Source organism: Brachyistius frenatus, unplaced genomic scaffold (assembly GCF_029030835.1).
Source record: "Brachyistius frenatus isolate BFR_SWC_R1_liver_20210118 unplaced genomic scaffold, ASM2903083v1 Contig_76, whole genome shotgun sequence".
Lineage (NCBI taxonomy): Eukaryota > Metazoa > Chordata > Actinopteri > Embiotocidae > Brachyistius > Brachyistius frenatus.
The window spans coordinates 1,205,722-1,233,441 of record NW_027210675.1 but is presented as its reverse complement, the minus strand read 5'-3'; the positions used below and the strand labels follow the sequence as shown (position 1 = coordinate 1,233,441).

Here is a 27,720-nt window from a genome sequence, read left to right as displayed (position 1 = left end):
GCAGAGCAAAGAGGAGGCCGCGATCACAACAAACCGCACGCATGGCCAGAGAGGGCTGGGCTGTGTCAGGGGAGGGATTCTGCACAAACCCACACCAGCCATGAGTGTGCAATCCTGCAGCGGCTGCTGGAGGAAAATATCGAATCCAAACTGAAGTTTTCGCAGTTCCTGGATGAGGTGACGTCCAACGTGCTCGAACCAAACAGCCTGCAGCCATTTGGAAAACCAACGTCTCCTTCTGGCTTCGCCACCACAAACCCAGATCAGCCTGAAGACCAGATCCAAGCGCTGAGCCCCAGGCTGCCCCGCTCAATGGCCCAACAGCAGGGCCCTTTATTCGAGCAGAAGACTCCAGAAGAGCAGGCTTTCCCCGACCCAGCAAAGAGGACCTATCTGGAGACGGACATTGACACAGTGAGGAGGGATGACGAGCCACAGGGCTCGGAGACAGGAGCAGAGACACCGCCACAGCTGGAAATAGACGCGAAACACGTGATTCCACCTCCTCCACAGTTCTGTCAAGGATTTGAGATGAAGAATCCCTTTCCTGAGTTTCATTGTGACTTCCCCAGATACCCCAACAGAAGCGTCTCTCTGCCCAGGGGCATCAACATGGTGAGTGATGAAACTCTTTCCAGTCTTTAATCAGAGCCAGGCCTCTGAACATATGTTATGATTGGAGCGGAAATTGTTTCTCAGAGTTTGAAGTGATGTCTGAAAAAAAAAATCAAGTCTTTGTATAACTTGAGTGAGCTGCTCCTGATTTTTCTCGGGCTTTTCGACTCTATTAATATACAATGTGCAGGAAAAATGGGAAAAGGAAAATGTCATGAAGTTACAACTAATTCAGACTCTGGGGTTTTGTTTTAATAATTCATACTAACATAAAATGAACACAAGAAAAAAAAATTAATGATCAAAGCCAGATATATGTAGAAAAATATGGAAAAAAAATCTCTATTTTACACTATGGGGAATTTATTTTCACAACTTGCACATGTTCATTTCTCATAAGCGCATGTATTCATACATATTTAAATCTTTAACCCAGTTGCACACATGTGCACGCACTGTAAACTATACACAATATAGAAAATGTAAAAACAGAAGGGGATATTATAGATAAATACGGAATATAGCAGATTTATAGATATAGAGCCACCATGAAACTTTAGTTCACTCTCACTGTTCTTGTCAACGTCTTGTCAGCAGTTTTGTTCGCAACAGGCAGCTTCTTTTGTGAATATCGAACTGACATTACATTGGTTCCCCAAAACAAACCTCCAAACAAATGCTAAAATGACTTCAAATCTCCTAGATGTGAAGAAAAAAAAATCAAGTTTTTCGAACAAGTTTTACAATATAAACTTAAAACGTGATGATGATGATGACCTCAGTGTTGCCTTCACATCTTGTTGTCCCCCAAGTGGTCAAAAATTAGTTTCAATTTGAAAACTTCTTTCTATTCTAATTAGTTTTGTTTAGTTTTTCAAATCCGTTTGTAAAAAAAAAAAAAAAAAATGATTCAATCTGTTGAATCTTTCATCGGTGAAACATTTGGAGCATTTGGACAACAGCTTAACAGTCGGTGTGCGGGTTATTCCGCTCATCCACGCTGACGCGCTCAGCTGATCCACGAGTTCAGGTAGATGACGACGAGTCCGTGAGTCCGCTCCGGAGCGCTGCTTCACGCTGACCGGTGAGCCGGCTTTTATGGGAGTCCTCATTAGCATTCTACCCATCAGCAACTCCTCCACACAAACGATCTCAACCGAACAATGCAGTCATTTACTGACTCAGCCCGCTCGCTTGCAGTTATTTTGTGGCATCCATCATTTACTCAGCATGAGACGTAACCTCGCTAAAATGGCAGTGCAAAGCAGAGAACCTTGGTAAAACAACCGTTTTTCATGAGGACGAGCAACCGGTGTTTCCACGGACGTAAAGCAGCGGTGTGCATTGAAAAGAGGAAAACGCCTGAAGGCTCAATCAGCAATTACTGCATCAAACGCAAGTCTCGGTACGACACTGATCTCAGTGGTAGATAATACTCCATCCGGCTGTGGTTATCGTGTTTCAAAGTGCACATTACCTCACTCGCTGCAAAACATAAAAGCGCTTATTACTCGGCTCAAATACCACCATGTTTTACATCCCCTGGACAATACAAAGAATCTCTGAACAAGCGATTGTTCTGATTCTCAGTCTTTGTCAGTGTTCCTTCCCCAAACCCGAGGCACACTTGACAGATGTTCACAATCGGGCACCGCTGCCATTTAATAATAAAGGAGAAGATCACATTGCCTTAATTTATTGTCTGATTAAAAATTCAGCCTTTGCCGTCACCTTAGCAACTGCTTGAAAAAAAAAAAAAAAAAAGGTGGGTGGTGTGGGGGCTGAGAGGCAGGCAATGCGAGCCTGTTGGTGTTCATCTCGGCGGCAAAGTGTGTGAGTGTCTGCGTGTCGCTGCAAAGTTGCGTCTCCTCACACAAAGTCCTTGTACTCGTGCGAGCGCACAAACGAAACATTCTTTGCAGCCACTCGACCTTCTGCTGTGAGCTCGCCGAAGACGCAGACTAAATTCATCAGGCATCCCCTCCCTCCATCCCCCCCCATCCCGCTTCAGGCTCAAAGGTGGTTCTTGTAGTTATTCTGACTCGTTCACGTTTCCCACTGACCCTCGGAGATCAAACCATGTCTTTGCAATGGTCTCTTCCTTCATTAATTACACTAAACGGACCTGCATGGACAAAAAAAAAAAAAAAAAAACGGTTAGCACACTCACCAAATCATGAAACGTGAAAACAAAGCAGCATAAATGTCCCACTCGATCGGGCCTGCACCCTAAATCTGAACGAAGATGAGAATTCAGGGGGAATATTCTCAAGTTGATCCATAATTCATCGCCTTCGGAAAGAGGGCCGGCAGCAGCAGACTCATAAAACGTATTCTCTCTAACAGCCGGGGACTTCAGATGTAAGATTCAACAGATTGAACCACCTGTTCCCCCCTCACCTCCTCCCCTCTCCTCTCCTCTCCTCTTCCTCTGTCTCTTTCCACCTCCTCCCCCTCCGTCTCTTTTGTCTCCATCTCTTGCTCCCTCTCTGCGATTCAGCACCTCGGCAGAGATACTGAGTTGCTGCCAGTATCCCCTCATGGGGGGGAGGGGGGGGGGGGGCCTTTGCCATGTATCTGCAGTCTGGCTGCATTGGAGGTTTCCACTCTCCCTCCCTCCCTCCCTCCCCCTACGTTTCCTTCCCCTCTTAATTCTCACTCTCTCCTCTCGCGCTCCTGGTATGATATGATTGTTCTCTTCTCACCTCAAGTGAGCGCAGATGTAGACATCCGGCTGCAGTCTGATGAGCTTTCTCACGAGCGGGAGTGGGAAAGGGGGGGGGGGGGAGAAAAAAAGAAGGGGAAGGGAGCAGAGCAGAGGGTGTGTGTGTGTGGTGTGTGTGTGTGTGGGGGGGCATAAACAAAAACAGAGGGGAAACAGAGAGAGAGAGAGAGAGAGAGAGAGAGAGAGAGAGAGAGAGCGTGCCTGCTGAATATGTATGTTTCATTTTTTGTGTGTGTGTGTGTGGAGTGTGTGTGCTGCAGCGATGCTCTACTTGGCAGCTCCTGGGCCAGTTTGATATGTCCCCTCCACTAACATGCTGTCATTTCCTTTAGGTGCCTGACGAAGAGATGAACAACATAGACACTATCAGGTAAGCTTCTCCCTCCCTCTCTCTCTCCCTCTCTCTCTCTCTCTCTCTCTCTCCCTCTCTCTCTCTCTCTTTCTGCACATATCTTCCAGCCCTCCATCCTCACGCCCCCGCATTCTCCCTGTCTTCTTCCTTTAAGCTCCTTCCCTCCCACTCTTCCTCTCTATCTTTCCACTCTTGCACAGCCTCTCTCTCCTTCTGTCTTCCCTCCCGGCTCTGCTGCTGTTGCTGTTGGAGCGGCGTGGTGCTGGTGGCGGTGGCAGCAGTGGTGGTAGGGGTGTGCATGTGTTGGGGTTTCTCTGAGCTTTAAGGGAGAGCTGGGTAAGCCAATCCAGATAGCATATAGAGTGGGGGGGGGGAGGGGGAGGGGGGAGTTTCTCCATCACCAGCGAGGCTCGGGCAGCAGGATTTCTACCTCTAAGTCTCCAGGATGAAGCTCTGCGTGAGCGGAAGGTACTGCTTCTCTGTTTGCATCTTTGATTTGGATTACAAAAGCTCGGCTTGGCTGTGTCTGCACCTCTGTGTGTGAATGTTTATGTGCTCATTTGTATGTGATGTGGCTGCACTCGCGGTGTCAGTTCGTGCTCTCCTTGCACTGATGCAGTGCTGTTGGGAATCGTCTCTCTTTTCTGATAGTTTGTCAAACATAAAAGGGTATTTAATTTATTTTTTTTAGCAGAACAAGGCTGAACGGTTGTACGCAGGGAATCTCTTGGCTAGAAATTTACTGCAGTGAATGTGGCGTTACTGTAAAAGCAGATCAATCAGAAGGTTTTTTTTTTTTTATTAAGTCTCGAATGTGTTGAGGTTGTAAAAATGTCCATCCACGACTGACGTGTCTGCTTCTGCATGATATTTTTGGACAATCACCTGTCGGAATGTACCTATAACACTGATTAATTACTCTGCATGATAGCGCTGCTTTGCCACCATGAATAACTAAGCAATAGTAGCTCTTTATGTGTCTAAATAAGTCTCGATATGAACACAAATCAAGGTAAGATCCAAGCTGATGCCTTCACATGCCTGCATAAACAGATTTGAATGAGCTCATTACAAAATTACAAGTGCTCACCCACTTTTCTGATTAAAGTTGCATTACACAGGAATTAAAGCGGCAAAGGAAACATGACGAAATGCAGGAGCAGTTTCACCCTCCTCTCCCTCGCTTTCCTCTTTACCTCACTGTCCTACAGTAGGCATGTTTTAATTAATACCGTTACCAATTAACCATTATTAATCCGGCACAGATGAAAATAGATCCCGAGCTTTCCCTTTTGTGTTCGATTGCCGATGGTATTATTACGATTTCAGGCAGATTACAGTCTAAAAGCCGTTTAACCAGCCGATGAGGGGTAATTAATCTTGACGGGGTGTTTCTCTAATATGAGGCATCAATTGTCCTCACCTCTGTGTCACAGCTTTAATTGAATTATAGCAGCTGTGCCGAGATAAGAGGGGGTAGCCCTGTGCCTCATCTCCTCGCTCTCTGTACTGGGGAAACAAGGTCACCTGTAGCCTCTGAAAACGCTGGGACGAGAGGGTTAAACAAGAAGCTGGGCCCAAACCTGAGAGTCTGACCTCACCTCTCCATCACCCCCCTCCTCCTCCTCCTCCTCCTCCTCCTCCAACACCCCCGCGCCTCATCTCCGAGATGCCTTCTGGCCTAAATGATGAAATGTCCTGAAATCTCTCGCACTCTCTTGCTCTCTTTCTCTTTCGCAATCTCTGTCCCTCCCTTGGCCGGGCTCCGGCGTCGGGGCCCTGTGGCGGAGATGGAGATTCTAAATTTTGCATGGCGACACAATGGAGCTGGAGTGCAGAGGAGGCCTTGGTTGGATAAACAGATTTATAGTTTCAAAGAGTTTTTGAAATATCCCAGTGAATGTCAAACAATTTGAAGTGGTTCCTTAAAAAAAGAAAAAGAGATTGACACCACTTAAAAAAACTAGTGACAGCTGCCCTTCCAGGATGATTGACAGCCCAAAATTGGACAAAATTATGATGCTGCTGTCTGGAAGAGTAATGCTGAAATGACATCCTTGGCTGGCAAGGAAACAACTGTTTGACTTGGTTTTTAGACTTTTAAGATGTTGATTGGTGAGATTAAATTTTTTTTCTATCAAATGTACTGAGAGGATGTCAATATAATATTATACATAATACTATTTCAATAACCACATTAAACAGGAAGAAAAGGCATTTAAAAGTTGCTTTTTACTCTTTCAAGCTTGTTTTAGGTCTCCTTGCGCAAGTTGTATTTAAAAGTGACATGACAGACAGGCCGGTCTGACGCGGCTGAAACGTAGTGTCATGAAAAAGGACTAATAATAGTTCAAATGCTCATTGATATGCAAGCTATAAATAGCTAGCATTATCCCTGCGACTTCTCCCAGGTGTTCACTTGGGTGGAGGTCTGGCGACTCATTAAAACATTCAGTGACCCCATGTGCCCTGAATAAAAGCATCCGCATTCATTATGTTTCTCCACTCTATTATTCTGTTGTGCTTTAAAAGAACAGTCCGTCATTTTGGGAAACACACTTTTTTTTTTTTATTGAGACGTCAATTATGAAACTGCAGCCAGGAGACAGAGAATTTAGCAGCAGGACTGGAAATGGTTTAAAAAGATAGCTTAACTCTCTAATTAACAAGCTGTCCTATTTGTTTAATCTGTACGAAAGCCCGAGTGAAACTACAACTTGTCGTTTTTAGTTTTTTTTTTTTGTACGGATCAAATCAGATTTGTACAGAAGTGCTGGTCGGTGGATTTTGTTGCCTGAAGACGGAGCCAGAGTGGTATCAGTCATATAATCTAATTGTGTGCTACAACGGCTTTCTCAAGGTTTTGTAGTGTTTCTTTAATTTCGACTCAAGTTCACCATTTAAAGTCTTTTCTTTTCTTCTACAGGTATCTGCTTTTATTTTTTTATTTGACGGTAGTCAGTAATATTTCATACTTCAGCCACTATATAATCCCTTTCATTCATTTAAATCACTTTCACTATACACCACTGAGCCAAAACGGTGTGACCGATGTGAAGGTTTTCGATACTGGTTTTAGTTCAATGGAGAAATGCGCAGGTGTAAAGACCTGCGTGGCTTTGACAGGATTGTTATGACGACCGGTTCGAAGCATCTCAGTCAGCAGTGGTGGGCGGAGGAAGACCAAGCGACTGGGTTTTGGGGGGAACAAGTCGGATCCACATTAGCTTCAACTCACAACTTTACAGGAACCAAAGGGTTCTACCTGTAAGGTGTTGATACCGCAGGGCACCTTCAGGGTTCCTGTAGAGTTCCTGTAGAGCCGGTCTGAGTCGTGAAAGCAGCGTGGGAGAGAGGCTGGTCTGAAGAGGCTGAATCATAGTTTTGACCGGCTTGAGTGGACGCCGTGGCTCTAACAGACTAATGTTCTCCTCTGTCCTGTGCAGTTTGAACAGCCGGCCTCTCGTTCCCACTCTGTCTGTGGTTCTCTCCCTCCCGAAGCACTGACAGCTCCTCCAGGGGTCATTATCATCTCAACCCCATTATTCCTCCTCCCCTTTGCCCTCCTCACCACCGGCAGTCACACTGTGCAGGTCAGATTTATTCTTCATGGAGATGAAGCTGCCTAAATAGTTTCTCTATATATGACAGCTGCTATATCTCAATGTTTCTGGTAATTTGACTTGAATTGAACAGTTAAATAGTGATATGCAATGTGACGCAGTTCCTTCCTCAGTCAGTCAAATTAATAATTTTAAAGTGAGACTTATGTAGGTGTTGCTGAACAGCTGCCACCGTGAGCCCCACGACATTTATTGAATAATGCTAAAATATACTATTAAGCGAAAGCAGTGTTTAGGATTTAGCTTTTTATACCAAACTACTTTAACACTATTTCAGCAGTGGGGTTGAGTCAAAATACGGCCAAATGTAGGAGACAAAAAAAATGTGGTCTATGAATTCAACTTTTTATTTGCAAGAAAAAGATTTCAGGGATAGTAAAACTTATTTGGGAAATATGCAAATTTACTTTCTTACCAAAGGTAAAAATCACACATATCCGTACGGTTAATATGACGATAGCCAGGAGAAAGTCGGTTTATGTCGCCTTCAGGTGGAACCGGTGAGCCGGAGAACACTGTTGCTAGGCAACGGCAACATGGACGACAATTTATCATTCAGGTAACGTAATGCCGTAAACACAAAGGCGTCGTAACAGGTGAATTTTGTTTTGTTGTTGTTTTTTTTTTTGGCAGATATCTATTAAGTTACGAAGAAAAACTCCGCATGACTAAAGTTACACTGTATGAGCTTACTATTCAACGAAAATGTCAGCAAACACGGCAGCATTAGCAACCAAAACTTCTTATTTCTACACATATTCCAACACAAATATAAAATGGAAGTAATTCTATCAAAATGAAAAGTTCAAGAGTTTTTAGAACGAGGCCTCCACTTTCTTGGTTAGACACCATACTCATGTCTGTACAATAAATAATGGGCTATAAGTTGCAGGTATGAGATTTCATTGCATTTGCGCAGACGTGATCAAAATCCTCTCATCTAACTCGAAGCAAAAACAGCAAACAAATGCGTTTTCTGAAATGTCTAACTGCAGCATTAAACCTTCATTTGAACCGCACGGCAAACCTTTTAGATGTAAAATCCCGGTGACCTTGGTAACAAAGAGGAGCAACATGTGAGGGAGCTTCGAGGAGAATTAAACACGCAAATTAATGCTATTCGAACACATTTCTGAGGCTTGTTTGCCTGTGATGATCCTGAGCTGGAGGTCACAGATTACACATCTTTTTTTTTTTTCAAAGCCACTACATTAATGGCACTACGCTGCAAAGCTGTTAGCGCTATATTGCTTTCTATAGTTTCTCAATATAGTCTTTTTTTTTTTTTTTTTTTTTTGCAAACGCTTCATTCATGCATCTCCGAATTGAGGCTTTTTAGGCAGCCTCTTGAGACTCATGGATGGGCCAGTAAGTACATCTGAGCCGCCTGCTGTATGTGTATAAGTGCATGAGGCAAATGCTTAGGGACACACACACACACACACACACACACACACACACACACACACACACACACACACACACACACACACACACACACACACACACACACACACACACAAACACACACCGCAGGCTCGCAGATTTGCAGAGGTTGTTCCTTTGTTGTCTAATCACTACCTGTCCATGCGAGCTCCACTCTTAAGCGATATGTTGTGATGGTGGGCAGTGTGCTGTGTTTGTGTGCGCATGTGTTTGTGTCTGTTCTAATTTTAATGAGCTGAACCCTTTTGAAAGCTGCTTGTGCTTCTCCATCCCCATCCCCTTTTGGTCGTGGCTGCATGGGTTGCAAACACTGGCCTTATTTTTGTGGCGCAAATGAGTTAAATGCCACAACATTTACAACCTTATTAAATTTACAGCAGCTGTATTGTTCCACCAAGAAGTCAGCGTCCAAAAATGTGAGGACACTGCAGAAAAAAAAAGACAGTGGACGGGAGTGTTTTTTTCTTTACTCTGAACTGTACGGAAAAATTGAAATGCCAAAGCAATTCAGAACCACTGACTTGGAACACAGTAATCACTGCAAAACTTTAGACTTTCAAACTGAGCAAGAGAGTTTTGAAGTCTCCATGTGAGTGTGTGGATTCTGGGTCGGAGAAAGACGAGGTCTCAGTGGCTTTGCTAGGACAGCTCTCGGTAGGATTCACTGGCACCATAACATGGATTTCTTGTCTTCAGGCTGATGCTGTTTTTTGTAGAACAGCATGTGCTTGTGTATGTGTGTTTAATGAGCTTAGTGTGTGTGTGTGTGTGTGTGTGTGTGTGTGTGTGTGTGTGTGTGTGTGTGTGTGTGTGTGTGTGTGTGTGTGTGTTATGTGTGCATGTCAGTGTTGTTATGGCTGGAGGCGTTTCTCGCCTCTAACTCCTAATTTTTCAGCGCACGTAATTTGTCAAAAGCACTTTTAGAGAACCAGTACTAGTACCAACCTTTTCACTTAGTTTTGTTTATGTTATTTGTATTGACAGGAAACACAATGTTGCTTCTTTGAACTTTAAGCAAACTGTTAATTAGGAAATCATTTCTCTACTCTCCTTTTTAAATATTTGTAATTTATATATGTATATATTTTATATAGTTTAAGGTTTAAAAAATTGCTTTGTTGATTTTAAGAGATCAGAAATGAAAAAAAAAAAGTATGAAAATCATATCAGACCACTTTACACCATTCCTTTTTTTTCATTCAGGTATACGAATGTAAACTTGAACTCATTTACATTTCATCAACATTTCCCTCTTTTAATCTCTGTGAACTGAGCACTGCATTCATTCAAACAAAACAATTATCAGGTGCCGTAAACTCAACATTTGAATGAATTGGGATGTGCAATAGGAACCCAGATGAAAAAGGCTATTTAAAAAAAAAAATAGATCTCTGTGTTTCTCAAAGTAAATCAATAAACAACCAAAACAATGAGCCTCAGGTCCTGTTCAGACCAGTATTACACCCTCCAATTCTCACCAACACCAAACATTAAAAAAACAGAAATCGACTTTAAGCCTGTGCAATGGAAGCCTTGTGATGGAGTTGTTCGATCCTGCATATTATAAACCACTGAACGATGGCATCTGATGAGCTTTAAAGGAATCTTTTACAGTTTGGGAAAAAGTGTTATTTGTTTAAATAGATAAGAATGAAATAATACAGCCAGCCGCATGTTAGCTTTAGCTTGATACAAAGATTAGAAATAGGTGGAAATGGGGACTGTGCCCAAGTAACAAACTCTGCCTACCAACACCTCTAAAGTTCACAAATGAACTTTATAATCTTTTGTTTAATGTTAAGGCATTTTGATAATTGGCCAGGAATTATATCTTCTGTTATGTAGGAATTAAACAAACAAGATTAACTGTCTTAATTCGTAAGCTTTAGAGGTGTTGTTATGTTCTGACAGGACAGGCTAGCCATGTTTCCTAACAGCCTGTAGCTTCATATTTCCGATACAGAGTGTTGTTGGTCTTCTCATTTATCTCTTGGCAGGAAAATAAAAGAGAGTTTTTCCTAAAATGTGAAAACTATTTCATTAAAACACCTGCGTGATACTGAAACTGGTCCTTTGTGATTATATTTCCTTTTTTCATTTTTTTTCATCTATTTTCTGTCTAAATCTTTGCTGCAGATTCTCCTGAGTTTGATGTTGGACTCAATCTGATGTTTCTGTTGATCTTTGGGATTTTAGCGGCAAAGAACTGTGTATATTTTTGTGCTTGGATTTGGGACTTAGCTCACCTCCGCCACCTCTCCTCCAGCTCATCCTAAAATCCTCTCGGGATGGTGTCGTGATTACACACTCCCCCTGTGCCGAGCGCCATCAGCTGCACATGAAATCCGTTCAGCAGGTCATTATCACCTGCTGCTGCTGCTAATGATGTTGGTAGTTGGTGTGTAACTACTTAGGTGTCTGCTCCCCATGTTAATCAATGTCGGACTGAGCAATGGCGATGGCATAAACCCACACACACACTCACAGAATAATTTAAAAGTTGATTTTATTTTTCCCCGTGAGGTGGTTGAGTCATACTGTACATGTCATTGTCCTGAGTGACTGCTGGAGGTTGGTTGTTAATCTGGAGGTATACAGGGCAGAAAGAGTGTCATCTTTGTCTTCTTTCTTCGCCTGCTGCTGGATGAGTCAGCCACTCGGGTTCCCCCGCTTTAATGTTGAGGTCTGGGCCTGTGATAAGGGCTTTTCCTGAGCTCCGATCTATCTGCAAGGTAGATGCGATCGGGACGGCAGAAAGGGAGGAAACAGATAGGCGGATGAGGCAGGGAAAAGCAGAGGAAGGAGAAAAGCGGAATGATGATTTTTAGTGATGACTTCACACCCTCTCTCTTTGATTTTTCTCTCTAATTTGGGCAATTATTGCTTCCTCTTTAATGTCTTTGGCTAAATTCTAAATACTCTGGCAAACATTTCCTCCCCAAAAGCTTCCTGCTTTTCCTTCTCCCTCCTTCCACAACTTTAATGTCCTCCTTCTCCTTTACCACCTCCCTCTTCCTCTTCTTTTCAATGCTCTGAGTTCCTCTCAAATGTCAGCATGGCACGAGTGGGTGGCAGGCAGCGCCATCTGAACGAGCCCCCTCTAAGGTTTTTGCTGCAGTGTGAAGATCGGCTAAAGGAAAAAGAGGCAAGCGAGTGAATGAGCGAGTGTGTGTGTGTGTGGGGGGGGGGGGGGGGGGTTGTGTGTTGGCGGTTTGACAGCGGACACCTGATGTGGCCTGCAGATGTGGTGCTAACTGCCGTCCTTCTGTGACTTTTAGGGCAAATAGAGTTGGTTTATTTCGTTCCTTGGCAGAAGGAGATCGAATGGGCAGAGCTGATGCCGCAGCATAAACACACACGGACACACATGTAGGTACAAACTTAAGACATATAGATGCACACGCTCGCACTCAGACCCCCACAAACATATACATACGGGCGAGGAAGTGTGCATCTAGATGTATAAGCACATTTCTACACGTCGTGCACACACAAAGGCGTCCTCACACCTGCCAAATCACACACGCACACACACACACACACACACACACACACACACACACACACACACACACACACACACACACACACACACACACACACACACACACACACACACACACACACACACACACACACACTCATCCGGTGTGCTATGACTCAGAGGGGAGCAGCTGGAGTGAAGGCTCCAGCGGCAGTGGTGAGCTGTCACCATCTGGGGGAGTACATGTCTCTCTGCCTCGTCAGCCAGCAGCATAAATCACCTCCCAACAACTGGGTGTCAGTGGATCAACATGTTTCTTGATGTCATCTGTTTTTTGGTTTTTTTTACACGTGTGTGTACAGTATCTCCGGCTACAACACCCTCACACAGGACGCTTTTCTCAGCTCTAACCCACAGCGGTCACATCCACAGTCTGTCATTGTTTTCTTTGCTGAATGGTCAGCGCTGCGCTCGGATCAGAGGAGCTTTGATCAAGCTTTGACGGGCTGTCTCATCTAATAACCTGCACCATTTGTTTGTGCGCTGAAGGCTGCACCTGTGCTGCCGACGCCATCAAGACACGGAGGATTGGAGGGACGGAGGGAATATTTATACAAGAGGCTTCGGTCTTTTGGCCTTGTCAAACTCTTTTCGTTCAGACTGGGTGGACGTGTCAGTTCGTGTCCTTTTTGTTTGGACATATACGAGATGAAGACGTTGGGTCTGCAAGGGATGTTTGTTTTTACTGATAAGTCTGATATCCGCCTGTCGCAAAAGACTTTCATCTCTGCTTTTATCCAAAGCAGAGAAATTCTGCATCCATTCATTGTTTTCTGCTAAATTTAGAACAGTTTTGGTTATTTCATATGCAATATTTCTGTTCCTAATAGTTTGAAGTGGGCGTGACTCACAAAAGACTAAATCTGATCAAACTGTCCTAATGAGGTGGATACTGTAAGTATTAAGAGTTCCAGGGTATCAAACTATTAAAGATTTTTAGATTTAGAGTTACAGAGATATACTATCAAACTGAAGCCATGTTTTCAAGGGGCTAATACATCATCAGTTTTCGCAAATGTTCACTACATAGGGTTGGGAAACCAACATTTAAGAGGAACAAACAAGCTGTTCATGAAGATTTTTTATTGAAGCAATATACATTTTACAGAGTTCAAGCTGCTGAACATATACCGACTATCTGCTTCATTGGATTCCCCTCACATGATCGGTGAACTTTGCTGGATAACGGAAAGAAGCCTTTGCTCTTTACGTCTGAAGGACCGAGTCCAAAGCTTGACATTTACCAATAATGCCTCATATAGTTGTACTTTCATTTTCACTTCCACTGTTTCACTGTTAGGAAACAACATAGAGCGACATCAGTGGAATAAGTAAAACCAAAAAACCAGGAAAATTAGTCCCAAAGCTCCATCACGGAGGGAGGATTGTACCCTTTTGAAAGATGTTAACCTTCAAAGCAGTCTGTTAGTCAGAATTTAGTGCAGAGTTTAATGCTGTTTGTCCTTTTCTTGTCAAGGACAAAAAATGTGGGGATTTTTGCCGTTAAGACGACTGTAAATGCAAAATGTTGGCAGCATATGTCCGGCCTTTTTTAAATCAACTTTGTCCTTCAAACAGGATCACTTCTCGAACCGTAGTTACTAATAGTTGCCAACCTGTCTGTCTGTTTGTTTGGCAGGATCAACACAGATAGAGAACTCAGTAACTCTACCGGCCAGACTTAGCTGATCTCCTTTGGGAAACTAACATACATGCCGGCTCCCTGTCGTCAAGCCCTATAAACACATGAGAGGGAAGGAACACAGACAAACCATGAAAAAGATATACATTGGCAAAACCGCCTTAAAAGTCCCCCGAAATGGCGGCAAACATCCAAAAAAGAGGTAAGAGAGAATCTCTCGGACGCCATCTTTCCATCCATCTTCGTTTTTATCTGTTTGTCCGTTCATCCGCCCACAAGGTGTCTCCTGTTGCCGTCCAGTGGTGCTAAAGCAGCCTCATGCCGCCTCTCCGAGCCCAGAAGTCACGCTGCCTCGTCATCTCATCTCACTGGAATGAAAACACTCATTATGTCTGACTCAGCCCCTGTTCACTGAGGAGGTCACTAATGGGGGATTTTACATCCCTGGAGCTACCTCACGTAAACTCATCCTCCACCAAACAACAAACACCTGTATTCCCTGGTGAATGGCTGCCCATCAAAATGAGGCGGGAGGTGACGGGGTGGGGTCTGCTGGGTAATGCGGCAATCAAATGCCATCCAGTCACATTCATTGAATCACCCTGTAGGCAGGTATTTTTTTTTACTCACTGACATACAGTAGTTGTGGATGCAGTAGCTTCCCAGGAAACAGTATTTCAGATCCAGTATGTTGTCACCACAAGTATCTCTTTCAGCATTCAGCTGGTTGTAGGACCATATTTGCAGGCGATCAAGCGGAAACAGGACTCACGCAAACATTTCTTAATGCAGAGCTCTGATGGCGGCAAAAATACTTTGTGTAGAAACATTTAAATGACTGAAGCCCTGCTGTAAGTCAGCAGTTGGCTTTTTTTCCCCGTTGAGTTTACGTTATAGCTTGCTTATCTCCGTTTTTAGAAAATCGGTGGTAGCACAAAAAGAGCCACTGCAAAACCATTATATCGACAGCATCAGGAATGTTTTTCCGTATGGTTTATATTGCCATTAGCTGCACTTTGAGATCAGTTTTAAATTGTCCAAACAAAGTCAGTACCCCTGGATTGTTTGCTAAATAAAATTGCCTCAGTTTGGTAGATGGCTAAATGATGAGCTAATGAGGCAAGTCACCAACAGATATTCCAACTGTTCTGAGGCACATCCAACAAACTGCTCATCAAACAGCTAACTCGACATAATTACAATGTCCGAAACTTACCTTTATAAGCTATTGCTTTTCTTTACCTGCTAAGATCTGATTCCAGCAGTGGAAGGCAACACCAATGACTGGACACTACGATGGCTCATTATTGCCTCTCCAGTTTTGTCAAAACTCTTAAAAAGTTGAGGATGGTGGCTCTGAAGCCGATGACACTTATGTACAAAACTGGTTTACATCCAGTCTTCTGTCAAACCTTTTAACCAAGTGAACTTTTTACTAACTTTAAGCAGATAATATTAGTTACCTAAACAAAGGTAGACTTTACAGAGGCCAAAATCACTTTGCTGATTTATTTCCGTTTAAACATTTGGAGTCACTGACTATTTCCTACCTTTTTGTTCTTAAGCTAAGTGTGTACATGTTCTGAATCACTATTTTAACCACAATGGTGGGAGATCAGAAAATGTGCATGTAAGTTATGTCATGTGGACCATCATTTCAATGGACCATTTCAAAAATGAATCTGCAAAACACATGTGGTCCATCTGTATTGTATGGCATCAGCATGCCTGTTTGGTGCATCTACGAATCAATTCATATTGACCATGCCGTGTCTGTGTGCCTGTACAAATGTAATAATCCCAATGAAATGGATTATAACACTAAAATTTAAACAAAAAATTGATAAGAAATTGATAAACTCAAAATATTTAGCAAACCCAACTGAAGTTCTGCATGAAGTCCGGTCTGACTCGTTCTACTTTTCATCCCACTGATTGCAGAAATATTAGTATGCATGCTAATGAGATGAAAACTGGGTGATACCTCTATTTAGTGACCTGAAAAAGTCCTTGAAAGGAACCTGTTCCTGATTTATTTTTTTCCGCCTCTCTCAGCCTCCTTCTTCTGAATCTATGATCTCGTTAAAAGGGAGAAAAAGAGACAAAGAAAGGAAGTGAAAAGAGCGATGTGACCACATCTCCATCCACTCTCTGCTATCTGTTATCCGGCTGCAGATAGAGTCATTACCCTCCTTCCTCCATCTGTCCGTCAATACAAGGTCCATTAAGCCCAGCCGTGCACATTCAGATCCATCACGGCAACAGACATTTCCTCTTTTCCCACTCACACTTGCCCTTTTATTAGATTGAAACCCAGGTAATGCACATACTCTAAAAATAGTCATCATTGTGCTGTCTCACTGAATTACTAGTGGGGGATATCGCTGTTTCGTAAATCTGAGCCTTCAGCTTCTATTCATATGATGTATTAGAGTTCATTGGCTCATATTTCACCACAGATTACAACCTCCAATTTTTTATTTTATTTTATTTTTTTTGGGGGGGAGGGAGGGGGGGGGGACCCAATCTCACTGCTGATTGGATTTCTGTGATGTGCTGCAGAACTTCAAAAGCTCTTTAACTTCCTTTTCCCCCTGCCTGGATTCTTAATTAGAAATCATGTTTTCTTCATACAAAGCACTTTTACAAGCAACTTTTCCAGTTTTAGCACCCTCTCATGATGTTCATCGCAGCTGCATGGCCATTCAGGGGTGCATTAAAAAGATATGTAGACCCTCATAAGCATAGACCCAAGTTACAAGCTTGTATCCTCAACCGTATGCCCTGAACTCAATCATCTGCTGTGTATCTCTCTGTGTGTGTGTGTGTGTGTGTGTGTGTGTGTGTGTGTGTGTGTGTGTGTGTGTGTGTGTGTGTGTGTGTGTGTGTGTGTGTGTGTGTGTGTGTGTGTGTGTGTGTGTGTGCGTGCGTGCGCGTAGTTCATTGCTGGAGCAGAAGGAGGACTTACGGAAGAGGCTTTCCTACACAACACACAAGCTGGAGCTGCTGCAGAGCGAGTTTGACTCCACACGGCAGTACCTGGAGACGGAGCTGCGCCGAGCACAGGAGGAGCTGGACAAGTTTACTGACAAATTGCGCAGGTAGGCCCACAGTACATACTGCACAACACTCAGGATATAAAGGAGGCGAATATGAAAGGTCTATAAGCTCCGAGGTCCATAGTTAAAAGTTTAAAAACATCCAGAGGGGTTAGACATTGAAGTGAATCATTTTTTTTCCCCCACACTATATGGTGCAAAGTGTTGCACTGAACTTTAAAAATTCAACATTCACCCATGGGTATCCACAGTTAGCCAATCTGGAGTTCTGGTCCACTGAACAAAAACTCTAAAACTGAGGAAAGATGAAACATACTAAGGGAGTTTTGAGGAGACCCTTGCAGCCCGGATAAAAGGACATTATGTAATTCTTCTCTTGCTGTTAATGAAGACCAGAGGATTTCTTTCATATGAGATTTAGCTTTATTAATAAAATTCAAGGCACATGATACATTTTTACGAATTACTGACTGAATAATATCTCAATAATTAAGCACAGGCTGTTCCTATCATCTAAAGAAAAATACACAATATGGACAAACCAAATAATTATCATCAGATTATAAAATTATTTCCAGGAAACATCCTGTAAAACAAGAAAGGAAGAAAAGACATCATTACCAAAGTAACTTTTTGTTTATGAATGCCACGAAGAGGGACAGGAAGTATTAGTTCTTGGAAATATGGGTTCTTATGAAGAAAAAAATTAAAATAATAATAATTAAAATAATTAAAAAAAAAAATTCAATAACACACCACTCACTATCCCTGACTTGGCACAGGAATTATCTGTGGCGAGTGAAAGTGTTGTTTCACCAACTGCTCAGACACTGCAAAAAACATTGCATGATGTGAGTCTCAACGGAGTCCAAGAGTAAACCATCGCTCACAAAACGTGCAAGATTAAACTTTGCGAAAGAACATGAAAAAAAGCCTGATGAATATTGGCTGGACAATATTTGGTCAGATGAAACCAAAATAAGTTTGTTTGGATCAGATCGGATTCGGCATGTTTGGTTTGGACCTGGCCAAGACGACAAGTGATTGCACAGTGCCAATCGTTAAAAATGACAGTGGGAGCGCGCTGATATGCGGCTGCATGAATGAAAACCTTGAAGAGGAGATTACTTTGATAGACGGCAGAACGAACGCAAGTCTGTGCACCCAATTACTGAATGAAAACTGACTCCCAGTCTAAAGAAGCTTGGCAGGAGAAGAATTTTCTAATGTGACAATGATCCCAAACAAACAGCAACAATCACAGCAGGAGTCGAAAATGTGAAAACCATGACCTGGACAAGTACCATAGGTCTCCTGAATTAAATCCAATAAGATACCGTTGAAATATAGTGAACGGAAAAGCAAAAATGATCATGTGTGAAAAACAGCACAACATTTCTTTACATATTTGTTTAAAACTGGTATCATCCAGTAAAGTAAAATAGTATATTTTTTCAAAATTGATTTGAATTCTTCATTCCTCTTGGGCTTTGGCTTAAAACAATTAAAACTGCATTAAGTGCATTTGCAGCCATTTGATATTTTAGTGATATCGACCACTGTATATATATCTTGTGTTGCATTTCCAGAGATGTTGCAAGATTTTTAACAAGGTATTTGAACTTTTTGTGGGAAAACTAATTATTATTCATATTAGAGCAGCTCTTTAGGTCTCATTAATCACGTCTGAAGGGGAGCTTAAGTGATCACATGGGATTATTTGAGACCATCCTTATAGAGTTTTATAGAACAAACAGTGCAAATTAAGATCCTCCAGTCCATGACAGTGTAATTCATCAGGTCAAATGTAATATCAACTTTAAGAGAGATGAGCAAATTGTGAGGTCCTGATTCTTATCTGAGCCTGTGTTATTTAATCTTACTTGTCAAACTTGTTAGCAGCAGTGTAAAGCAGGTTTTTTTTTCACAGCCTTAACCTATCATTTGCACATGAAAGTTGTTCCGTTTTTTTAGTTTGGATTTGTGATAACTTAAAATGAAGCCATGTCTCATTATGACGGCACCATCAACCAAAGAGTTGCATCGTTTCCTTTGAGGAATGTTTAGAAACCTGGAGAAGTGCAAACATTTCAATTTAAAGAAGACAGAAATACATGATTTTGTGCAGCAGATTTGATTTTTCCTTTAATCATCTTGTGATCCCTCAGATAAATTTCAAGGTCCCCAGTCTGGGATTCACTGTCATAAGGACTGACTGACTAACATTACTTTGAATTGTTGCCATTTATTGTGTGTCTCTTCCTTCGGGATCACACGTAATAGAGTAAATAGTCTGAATGATTGTGGTGTTGTACGTACACTAAAACGATGGCATGCGATTCAGCTTCGACCTGCGTCCTGCAGAGCCTGCCATTGTGCTTATTTCCAGTTTGGAGAGGTCCCTGGCTGCTACTGTCTATATGTGTATGCACAAGCTACTATCTGCAAGTGAGCGATGTCGTTTATTGTGTCCTTTTAGAATACAAAGCAGCTACTCAGCACTGCAGAGGATCAACCAAGATCTGGAGGAAAAGATCCACAGAAATGTAAGTGTCTAAGTCTGTGTTTGTCTTTTAAAGCCCGTCTGTAAGTGCGCGCTGAGCCCAGACATGCTTGCCGGTTAAATACCTGTAGACGGAGGAGAGAGAAGCATCTAAGCGAGTCGCAGGATTTAGAGATGGCACACTTGGAGAGCCAGCGTGAATATGAATGCCCTGCTGTTGGTACCACTGATGTTAATTATGGCTTATTACAATTGGCTGTCCTCCTTCCAATGGCAGAGTGATAGCAAACCCATTGTTCCCCAGTGTACCGCACCTCACTTCATTTGTCAGACGTTGCTTTTGCCGGTGGAAAGATACAATTAACTAGTCTGCCTGAGAACATTGTATGACCATCAGGTGTCTCTGCTGTTGAATAGACAGCTGAGAAACGCTCATCGAATGGGTGATGCGAGACACCAGGTACAGATAACAAGGAGCTGAAGGTCACTGAAGTTTTGTGTTTAAGAAAATTGGTCATTTTTCAAATAAAAGCCACTTTTTTTTGTCTTGTAAAGTGTTCTCATCAGCTGTTATTGATTCATCTCACGTATACCCTCCTCAAAGGTGAGAGAGGTGCTGAGTAAGTCTCTTTAATCGTAAAGCTTGTTTACTCCAGAGGTGCCACAAACCTATCTGACCCCTCGGCCCTGCACACCTACACAGAGTGTAATTACAAGACAGATAAACACTGTGATATACTTTGGATGTGTGTCTGTTTTATAAAGAGGTAAAACTTTTGGCACACTTATCCCTTTGGTACACAAGCTACCTGTATGCAACCCCCTTCTAATGCACAACATGGGTCAAAAGTCACCCGTATTCATTTCCTATGTTATTTCATATATCAATTTATTTCATCATTTAATATTCCAATTAGATATCTTATTTTTGATGACCACAAATGATTATTCTCATTCTTCCTTTCATACTCCATGAATAAAAATATTTTTTGTAGCACTACATCAAGTTACACATTGAGGTCAAAATTGACCCATGTATGCTAGTGTGCCAAAAAAAACAAAAAAACAAAAACAAAACACTAATAAAAAAAATTATTATTATTATAGGTGTGATTTGGACCAAACAATAATACATTTAAGATTTGACATATGTTTGTCACTTTTCACACATACATATTCCACTTATAACTTATAATACTGATATGAAACTGTAGTGTATCTGTAGTAAACATGCATGAAATAACATCTGCAATGAATACGGGTCATTTTTTTTATCCTGGTCGTGCATTAGAAGGGTAGAGATACAAAAATGTTTTTTACTCAAAAACTTAGAAAGAAAAAATGAAAATAAGGATTTGTGATGATCAAAAACAAGTTAATTGAGGAATACATAGAATACTGAATGACGAAAATAATTCATTGCAAAGATATAGAAAATAAAAACTCAGTCGGGTCACTTTTGACTCATGTTGTGCATTGAAGGGTCAAACCACAGGTGCACATTTTGATTACAGCTGCCGTGTATCCAAACTACTTTTTTTTTCTGACAGTTATGGACGTTGACAGAATCTCTGAATCAATTTGTTGAGAGTTCACACCAAATGCAACACCCAGAAGAAAATGTACATTTGTGAAAACTCTGTTTACTGACATCACGGTTTCTCAGTTACAAATCGTAGCCAAAATCATTCAGCTGTTTTATCTGTTGCTACCACATCAACACCGTCACCGTGCAAAGCTGCATATTGCAACTATAAATCCATCCTGTATTTGTAATTAGAACCAAGATCAGATACAATGTTTACTTTTTGTTTACATTTATACTTTTTTTTTTAAGCATTCACAAGGCAGGTTTTTTTTTCTCTTTAAAGGCTTCATATCCATAAGAATTGGTTCAACCTTATTTGTAAAATGTATTCATGATAAAAAAAAAAAAAAAAAAGAATATATATTTGGTGACAAAGCATAAGCAACTAACTTGGACATGTGGGAATTTATTGTAATGGGATTTGATATATTCCGAATGTTGTTTCCAAGTGTATTCTTCTGTTTGTGATCTCTAAAACTCTGTTCCTGTTGCCGTCAGTCGCAGCACCACGACGATGAGAAGCGAGCTCTGAGCAGAGAGATCATCGTCCTCAACAACCACATGATGGAGGCGAAGCTCACCATCGAGAAGCTTCAAGAGGACAACGTGAGTAAAGATCCCAGTGACCATCACGCTGCTCAGACTGGTGTTTCCTAACAACAGTAATATTCATTTATCTCTGCAGGACCAAGCAATGCATGTTAGCACTGGCGTTAGTAATAAAAAAAAAAACCTAGTTGTGCAAAAGTTTTAGGTAAGACTGTGGAATAATTCCCATTCCTCCAAGTATATAGCTTACCACACTATATTGTACAGATGGAATATCAGCAACTGAAGACATTTATGCTTTTCTTATGCTCTTTAATGCTAAACCAAAGAAACCAAAATTAATTTCGCAATTAAAGAAAACGGATAATATTTGCAGATATTAACAGTCAGATTCAGTCTCACATTTCTGAAGAGGCAAAGTTGTTTTTTGGGAAACAGAAGTAAAGTGAAACTTACCCAAATAAAGACCAGAAATAGTCAGCAACACTTTTGAATATCCATCTGTGGCCCCGTTGAACCTCCACAGGAACTGTACAGAAAGGACTGTAACCTGGCCGCTCAGCTCCTCCACTGCAACAAGTCTCTCTACCGGGCCCAGCTCTCCGAGGTGAGCCCCACTCTCACTTCTACAGGCTTCAATCCTAATTTTTCACATAAATCCTGTTCTTTAACCATTTCTAAAAAACACATTTCACCCGTTCTTCAGTTTTAGTGGGGATTCGGCCTAATCCTCAGCAGTTTAAATAGATGACACATTTAAACTCACAAAAGTCACATGCAGCCACGAGTGAAAAGCAGAGGAGCTGCAGGGTTTCTGTGTTGACATTTGATGTGAATCCACAAGAGAAAGAATTTTGTTTTTTTTCAGTTGTAGCCAGGTAAAAGAGAAAGCTTTGGTGAGGTAGCTGTGAGGGTAAAGAAAAAGTGTGAGATGTTTCCTGAGCAGCACTAAGCTGAATTTTCTGCTCATGACATGAGATGGACAAAGAATTTGCTGTCTCGACTGTTAAAGGGAAGGTCATCTTGCTCTGCGAGAAACAGAAAAGATAAGAGACGAGACTTGGTGGAGCGCGATGAGGACTGTAGGTCACTGCAGAATGGACAGAGATTGAAGAATTAAAGCAGTATGGTGGGTTTTTTGGGGGGTTTAAATAAGCTTCACCTGAGAGAGATGAAAGAGGCCAGGTTTCAAAAGGTTTAACAGACTTCCTGAAAAACTTATCAGTCTAGACCTACAGTATATAATCATGTAACGTGTAAGCAGAAGGTATGCAGTGAAGGCATCATTTGTATTATATATTGTACTGTCCAATCAGGTGTGTCTATGTCCACCAAGTCCTCCAACCAGGTCTGCTCATCACATAATTGTCTGACAATAATTAAGCATGAAGCAGCATTGGAAACTACTTCAAGGCTGTGAACAAACGTGAAGGACGGCTAACTGTTAAAGGAGGTAAAACTACAGTACGTGGCAAAATGTAAATGGGATCACACTGCAGCCTCATCACACTGTCCTGCTGCTGCTTGTGAAAACAAAGCATGTGGGTATTGATGAGTGTTTTAACACATAGCCAGCTTGGCGCCACTTTCCGCTGCATCAGCCATGGGCCTTTTGGCTCGCCCATGTGACAAGAGTAGATTGTGACGCTGGCACATGTCCATGAGGTTAAATCATTCCTCTCCACATTTTGCCCTTATGGCTGGAAGGAAATATCAATGCAAACTACGTTTTATTGCGTAAGACTCATAAAACATCGCCCCAGACACATACAGAGCACACAGATACATGCATGCACAGCTGCACCGTACACGGTGTGGGATCTATCACAGGGTGAAAAACTGTTCCGCGGGCTCACTGCCAAACATAATGAGGGTCAGAGGCTATACATGCTCTCGGTGTACGTCCAGCGGTCTGCTGGTCCTGTGGGCAGGAGCTAATCGAAAGCATATTGATGAATGGTGCTGCAGCATTTTGAGAAGTGCAGCGGCTCTCCAGCGCCCACTGAAGTGCTCCAGCCGTTTGTTGTGCTTGCAAAACAAGCGCAGAGAGGGTATAAAATGATCGGGCTCGCATTTCTGAACACTACACAAGAGCTAATTGTGATCTCGTTCAAAACAAGCCCAAATGAAAAAAAAAATTTGTGGACGGTAATTAAGTGGCTGATAGTTCGGTCCAAGTTGTAATAAAATTGTTATGATAAAATGCCTTTTTGCGTTCGGTCTAGTGTTTCTATAAAGTTCTAATTCTCATTGGCAATTAGAAACAACTGACTTGATTCCTGTTGATGATGTGCCGCAGCTAGCGTATTGCTTGTTGCTATGGAGAGGTAGCTACAGATAGTGGATGGAGGATTTTTTTAATTATTATTGAGAAATGCTCAAAATAGAACCATGTCTTTCTTTTCCTGAGGAAGACCTCTCAGTTTGCCTTCATCGTCACGTGCTGTGTTTTCTTCTCTCTGTTCAGCTTCTCACCTCTGATAATGACACACTTTTTACAGTTGTCGTGAGCACGATTATTGCAGCCGAGGCAGGTAAATGAATAGCTGGATGTTGTGGTGTCGTGCTCAGAAATTATTAATAGTAAGTGACATGGTGATACACATACAGCAGGGCACAGGGACAACACAACCTGCATGCAGCACAAAAAAAAGCCATCAAGACAGTGTATTAAGAAACTACACTGTAGTATGAGTTACATATCTTTCTACAAATAATCATAAATTGAGTGTGTATGCAATACAGAGGTTTCATGTTGAGACCCCATTACAACGTGGGGTTTTAGGCTGATTTAAGACTAAAGCTCACAGTCCTGAGAGAAGTGCAGGAACATCTTTGGTCATCAAACAAAGAAATGTGTTTGTGGCTCCCATTGTGAGACACTGATGGGCAATTTGGAGCTTTGGGGACTGAAGACAGACTGTGGCAAAAAAATACTGGCAGAAATTTAGAGCCAAGTATTCACAATGTAACTGCTCGATACCAAATTCAAAAGATGGTGCGGACTCCTTAAAATTAAAATTTTACGTCTGTGGTGTCTCCACATACATTATGAGGGCTTAACTCAAATAAAGTAACTTTTCCTGACACTGGAAACGTTTTTACAAAGCTAAAACGTCCAATGATGAAATTCCATAATAGAAAGAACGATATAATAAAGTATCAGGCTCACTTCATACATCTATGCTACAACCCACATCTACAACACATCCGAAGTTATGCAGAATACACTAGCTGCTATGAAAAAGTTTCATAACTTTTTCAATAAAGTTATGAAAAATAATGCGCAAACACACATGAACCAAAAAAATAAGTCCATTGGACACTGGCAGATCTGCAGTTTTAAACACAAAGAGTGGCATGGATGGAAGCTGCAAACTGAGGACGTGCCTCTGATTTGATATTTCATTTCCCAATCTAACAATCTTAATTAATATTGTAGAGTTTGACACAAATTGGCAAACTAGGATTTTAGTAGACTTGTTACTCAGTGTGAAATTCAGTGAACTTAAATTTTTGTTGTTGTAAAATCGAAAGGTGTCTTTGAGGTATACAGACCTCTGATTACAATGATAGAGACTGCAGGAAGTGTTTGATACAGAGAATACAGCGTTCAATAAACAGTTTACAGAATTAGGTGCTTGAGAATTATGTGTATTATATGCAAAAACTTCTTAAAGAAATATCTCAGGAATGCATTTATCTCACATATTTTCCCGGCCTTCTCTTTTCTCTGGCACTTGTAGCTGCCTGCAGATTTTCAGGAGCGACTGACCTTGCACCTGGAGGAGGCGCCTCTCTGTCACACCTACTCCGACTCCGTCCCGGCCTCTCTCATCGCTAAAGTGCTGGAGAAGCCAGATGAAGCCTGCAGCAGCAGCCAGGCCTCCCGCTCCCCCAGCCCCCAAACCCAGGACCATGATTTCATTCTGGAGAGTTTGGGCCCCGGAGAGCGCCTAGGGCTCCGTGGAGCCTACAAATCCGACCTGTACAGCAGTGACACGGCTCTGTACTGTCCCGACGATCGCCACCGCGAGCGGAGGCCCAGCATGGATGTCCACGGTGAGAGGAAGCTGCTGTATGGGCCCCAGAACTCCACCGACAGCAACCCGGAGGAGGGTTCGATGGGGCTGAGGGCCGGCTTCTCTCAGGAGCACTTTGCTAAGTTCCCTGCCACGCTGGGTGCCGGCTCCAGCTCTTACTCCAGCTTCAGCGGAGGGGGATCCGAGGACAAAGGCAATGGCCCTCCCAGCAGTGCAGCTTCCTCCCCGCGCCACCACTCCCTCTACATGGACTGGAGAGATGCTGGGGACTATGAGAGAAAGAGTGATTCATCCTGGGAGAGGGACAGTCCAAGGGCCTTCGCCAAAGCTCATCCCTTCCAGCAGACGGAGCTGAGCCACCACCAGAACGGCAGCTCACCTGTCTACAGTCGCACCATGTCCTCCTGTTTCAGTGAGCCCTACGAGCCGCTCCCTCCGTCCTCCTCCCCAAGCGTCGCCTACGGAGATAGTCGCCGGGGCAGCACGTTAGCCCCTGAGGAGGAGGAGCTGATCGGTCGATGGAGACAACTGAGTGTGGAGGACTTGAGTGCCCACAGCTACCGGAGTCCGGGCCGGGCCTCACCTTACAGCTTCTCAGAGCAGCACTTCTCTGTCCGTCCCTCCAAGATCCGGCTCGGGCCGCTCTACAGCAGCTTCCAGGAAGGGGCGGACTATTACCATCAAGGAGCGGCCGTCATGGACCAGGCGTGGGTGGCCGCCAGCCCCAGCCCCGAGTGCAGCCCGGGACTGCGGCAGGCCCACAGCCAAGCCCACCTGTTCCGGGCCGAGGATAGCCAGGAGTCGGAGCACAGCCTCTACCAATCAGGGAGCTCCAAAGACAGGGAGGGCAACGTGGCGGCTGGAGGCCAGAGCACAGATTACGTGGACCCCAGCCCCAACAGCTCCACCGAGTCCCTCCACCAGAGGTCCCTGGAGATGGCCGCGGAGCTGCAGCACTATCAAGTGGAGATGCACAGCCTGCCTGCGCAGGTGAGCCAGTCTCCTCCCCCGGCTCCGCCCCCTCCTCCTCCTCCTCCCTACAACCAAAAATTCGGCTCCCTGGGACTTTCCAGGAAGGACAGTCTGACGAAGGCCCAGCTTTATGGAACGCTTCTGAACTGAAGAACTTTCCAATTAGGTTTAACCTTTGATAGGATAGCGGAGGTAAGGCCCTGACGTGTCCTGCTACATCTTCTGTTAGCGCCACCATTTTGATAGAAAATGGTTCGAATAGCAGCCAGGAGCCAAATAATTCAGTATCATGATTATGTAACTATTGCTGATCATTTAAAAGCATTGATTGTGTGGCAGTGGATGGTAACTGTTTACAATACTAATGTCCACAGGAAGTAAGTCATATTAAGAGTTAGATGTAGGGGGAAACAGGCAGAGGAGCTCGAGGAGCCCTTAACATTTGTAAGAATGTGTATGTATTTAAAATACAAATGTACAAATATACACCAACTAAAAATCTAGTGATATATTTTGTATGTAGCTGTTAGCAAGAAATACACCCAAAACAATCAAAGAAATCTTCTAGATAATCCTGGATCTTGTACATAAATAAAAAAAAAACTGCCAATGCTATATTTTAATTGAGACTTGCCCCAATAAAACTGCACATAGATTTGTTCTAGTCATTATTTTTAATCGGCTGAAACTCTGTTGGCCTTGTGAAGATTTACATGAGTGTTGGAAGTAAGGGGGCGGGGGGTGAACAAATTCCTTAAATGATCAATGAGAAACATTTGTTTAGTTTTTTCTTCTGTTAATTGAATTTGACAGTATCGGTGGGTGTGATTTTATTGTTATTGATGGAACGTTTTGAGGTATAAACATCTGTCTTAGCAGTCGGTATTTCTTTAGTTTTGCTCTTCTGTATCCCTCAGAGAGGTTTTCCTGCCCCCCACTCTACCTCAGATTTGGATGCCCACACCCCACCAAGCCACTGTAACCCTGTTTCTTTGACAACAATGCATGTTTATATATTTTGGTTGTTTTGTTCGCCTAATAAAGCACAAATTATACATA

The 27,720-nt window shown here is 42.7% G+C and overlaps 1 protein-coding gene across 5 annotated transcripts; it reads left to right on the top strand.

Moving 5' to 3' along the window:
- The first annotated feature begins 52 nt into the window (after positions 1–52).
- On the top strand, positions 53–27,720 carry LOC138626699 (brain-enriched guanylate kinase-associated protein). Of its 5 annotated transcripts, none has more exons than XM_069708544.1 (7): positions 53–615; positions 3,673–3,710; positions 16,887–17,048; positions 19,486–19,552; positions 21,596–21,703; positions 22,173–22,253; positions 25,393–27,720. In XM_069708544.1, exons 1-7 carry the CDS (start codon positions 313–315, stop codon positions 26,809–26,811), a joined length of 2,178 nt encoding a protein of 725 aa, XP_069564645.1. In that variant the 5' UTR covers positions 53–312; the 3' UTR covers positions 26,812–27,720. The 5 variants fall into 5 exon arrangements, with proteins under 5 accessions (XP_069564645.1, XP_069564649.1, XP_069564651.1 ...); XM_069708548.1 differs by lacking the exon at positions 53–615 and adding an exon at positions 13,945–14,149 and having other exon boundaries at positions 3,567–3,710; XM_069708545.1 differs by lacking the exons at positions 53–615; positions 3,673–3,710 and adding exons at positions 4,077–4,160; positions 13,945–14,149.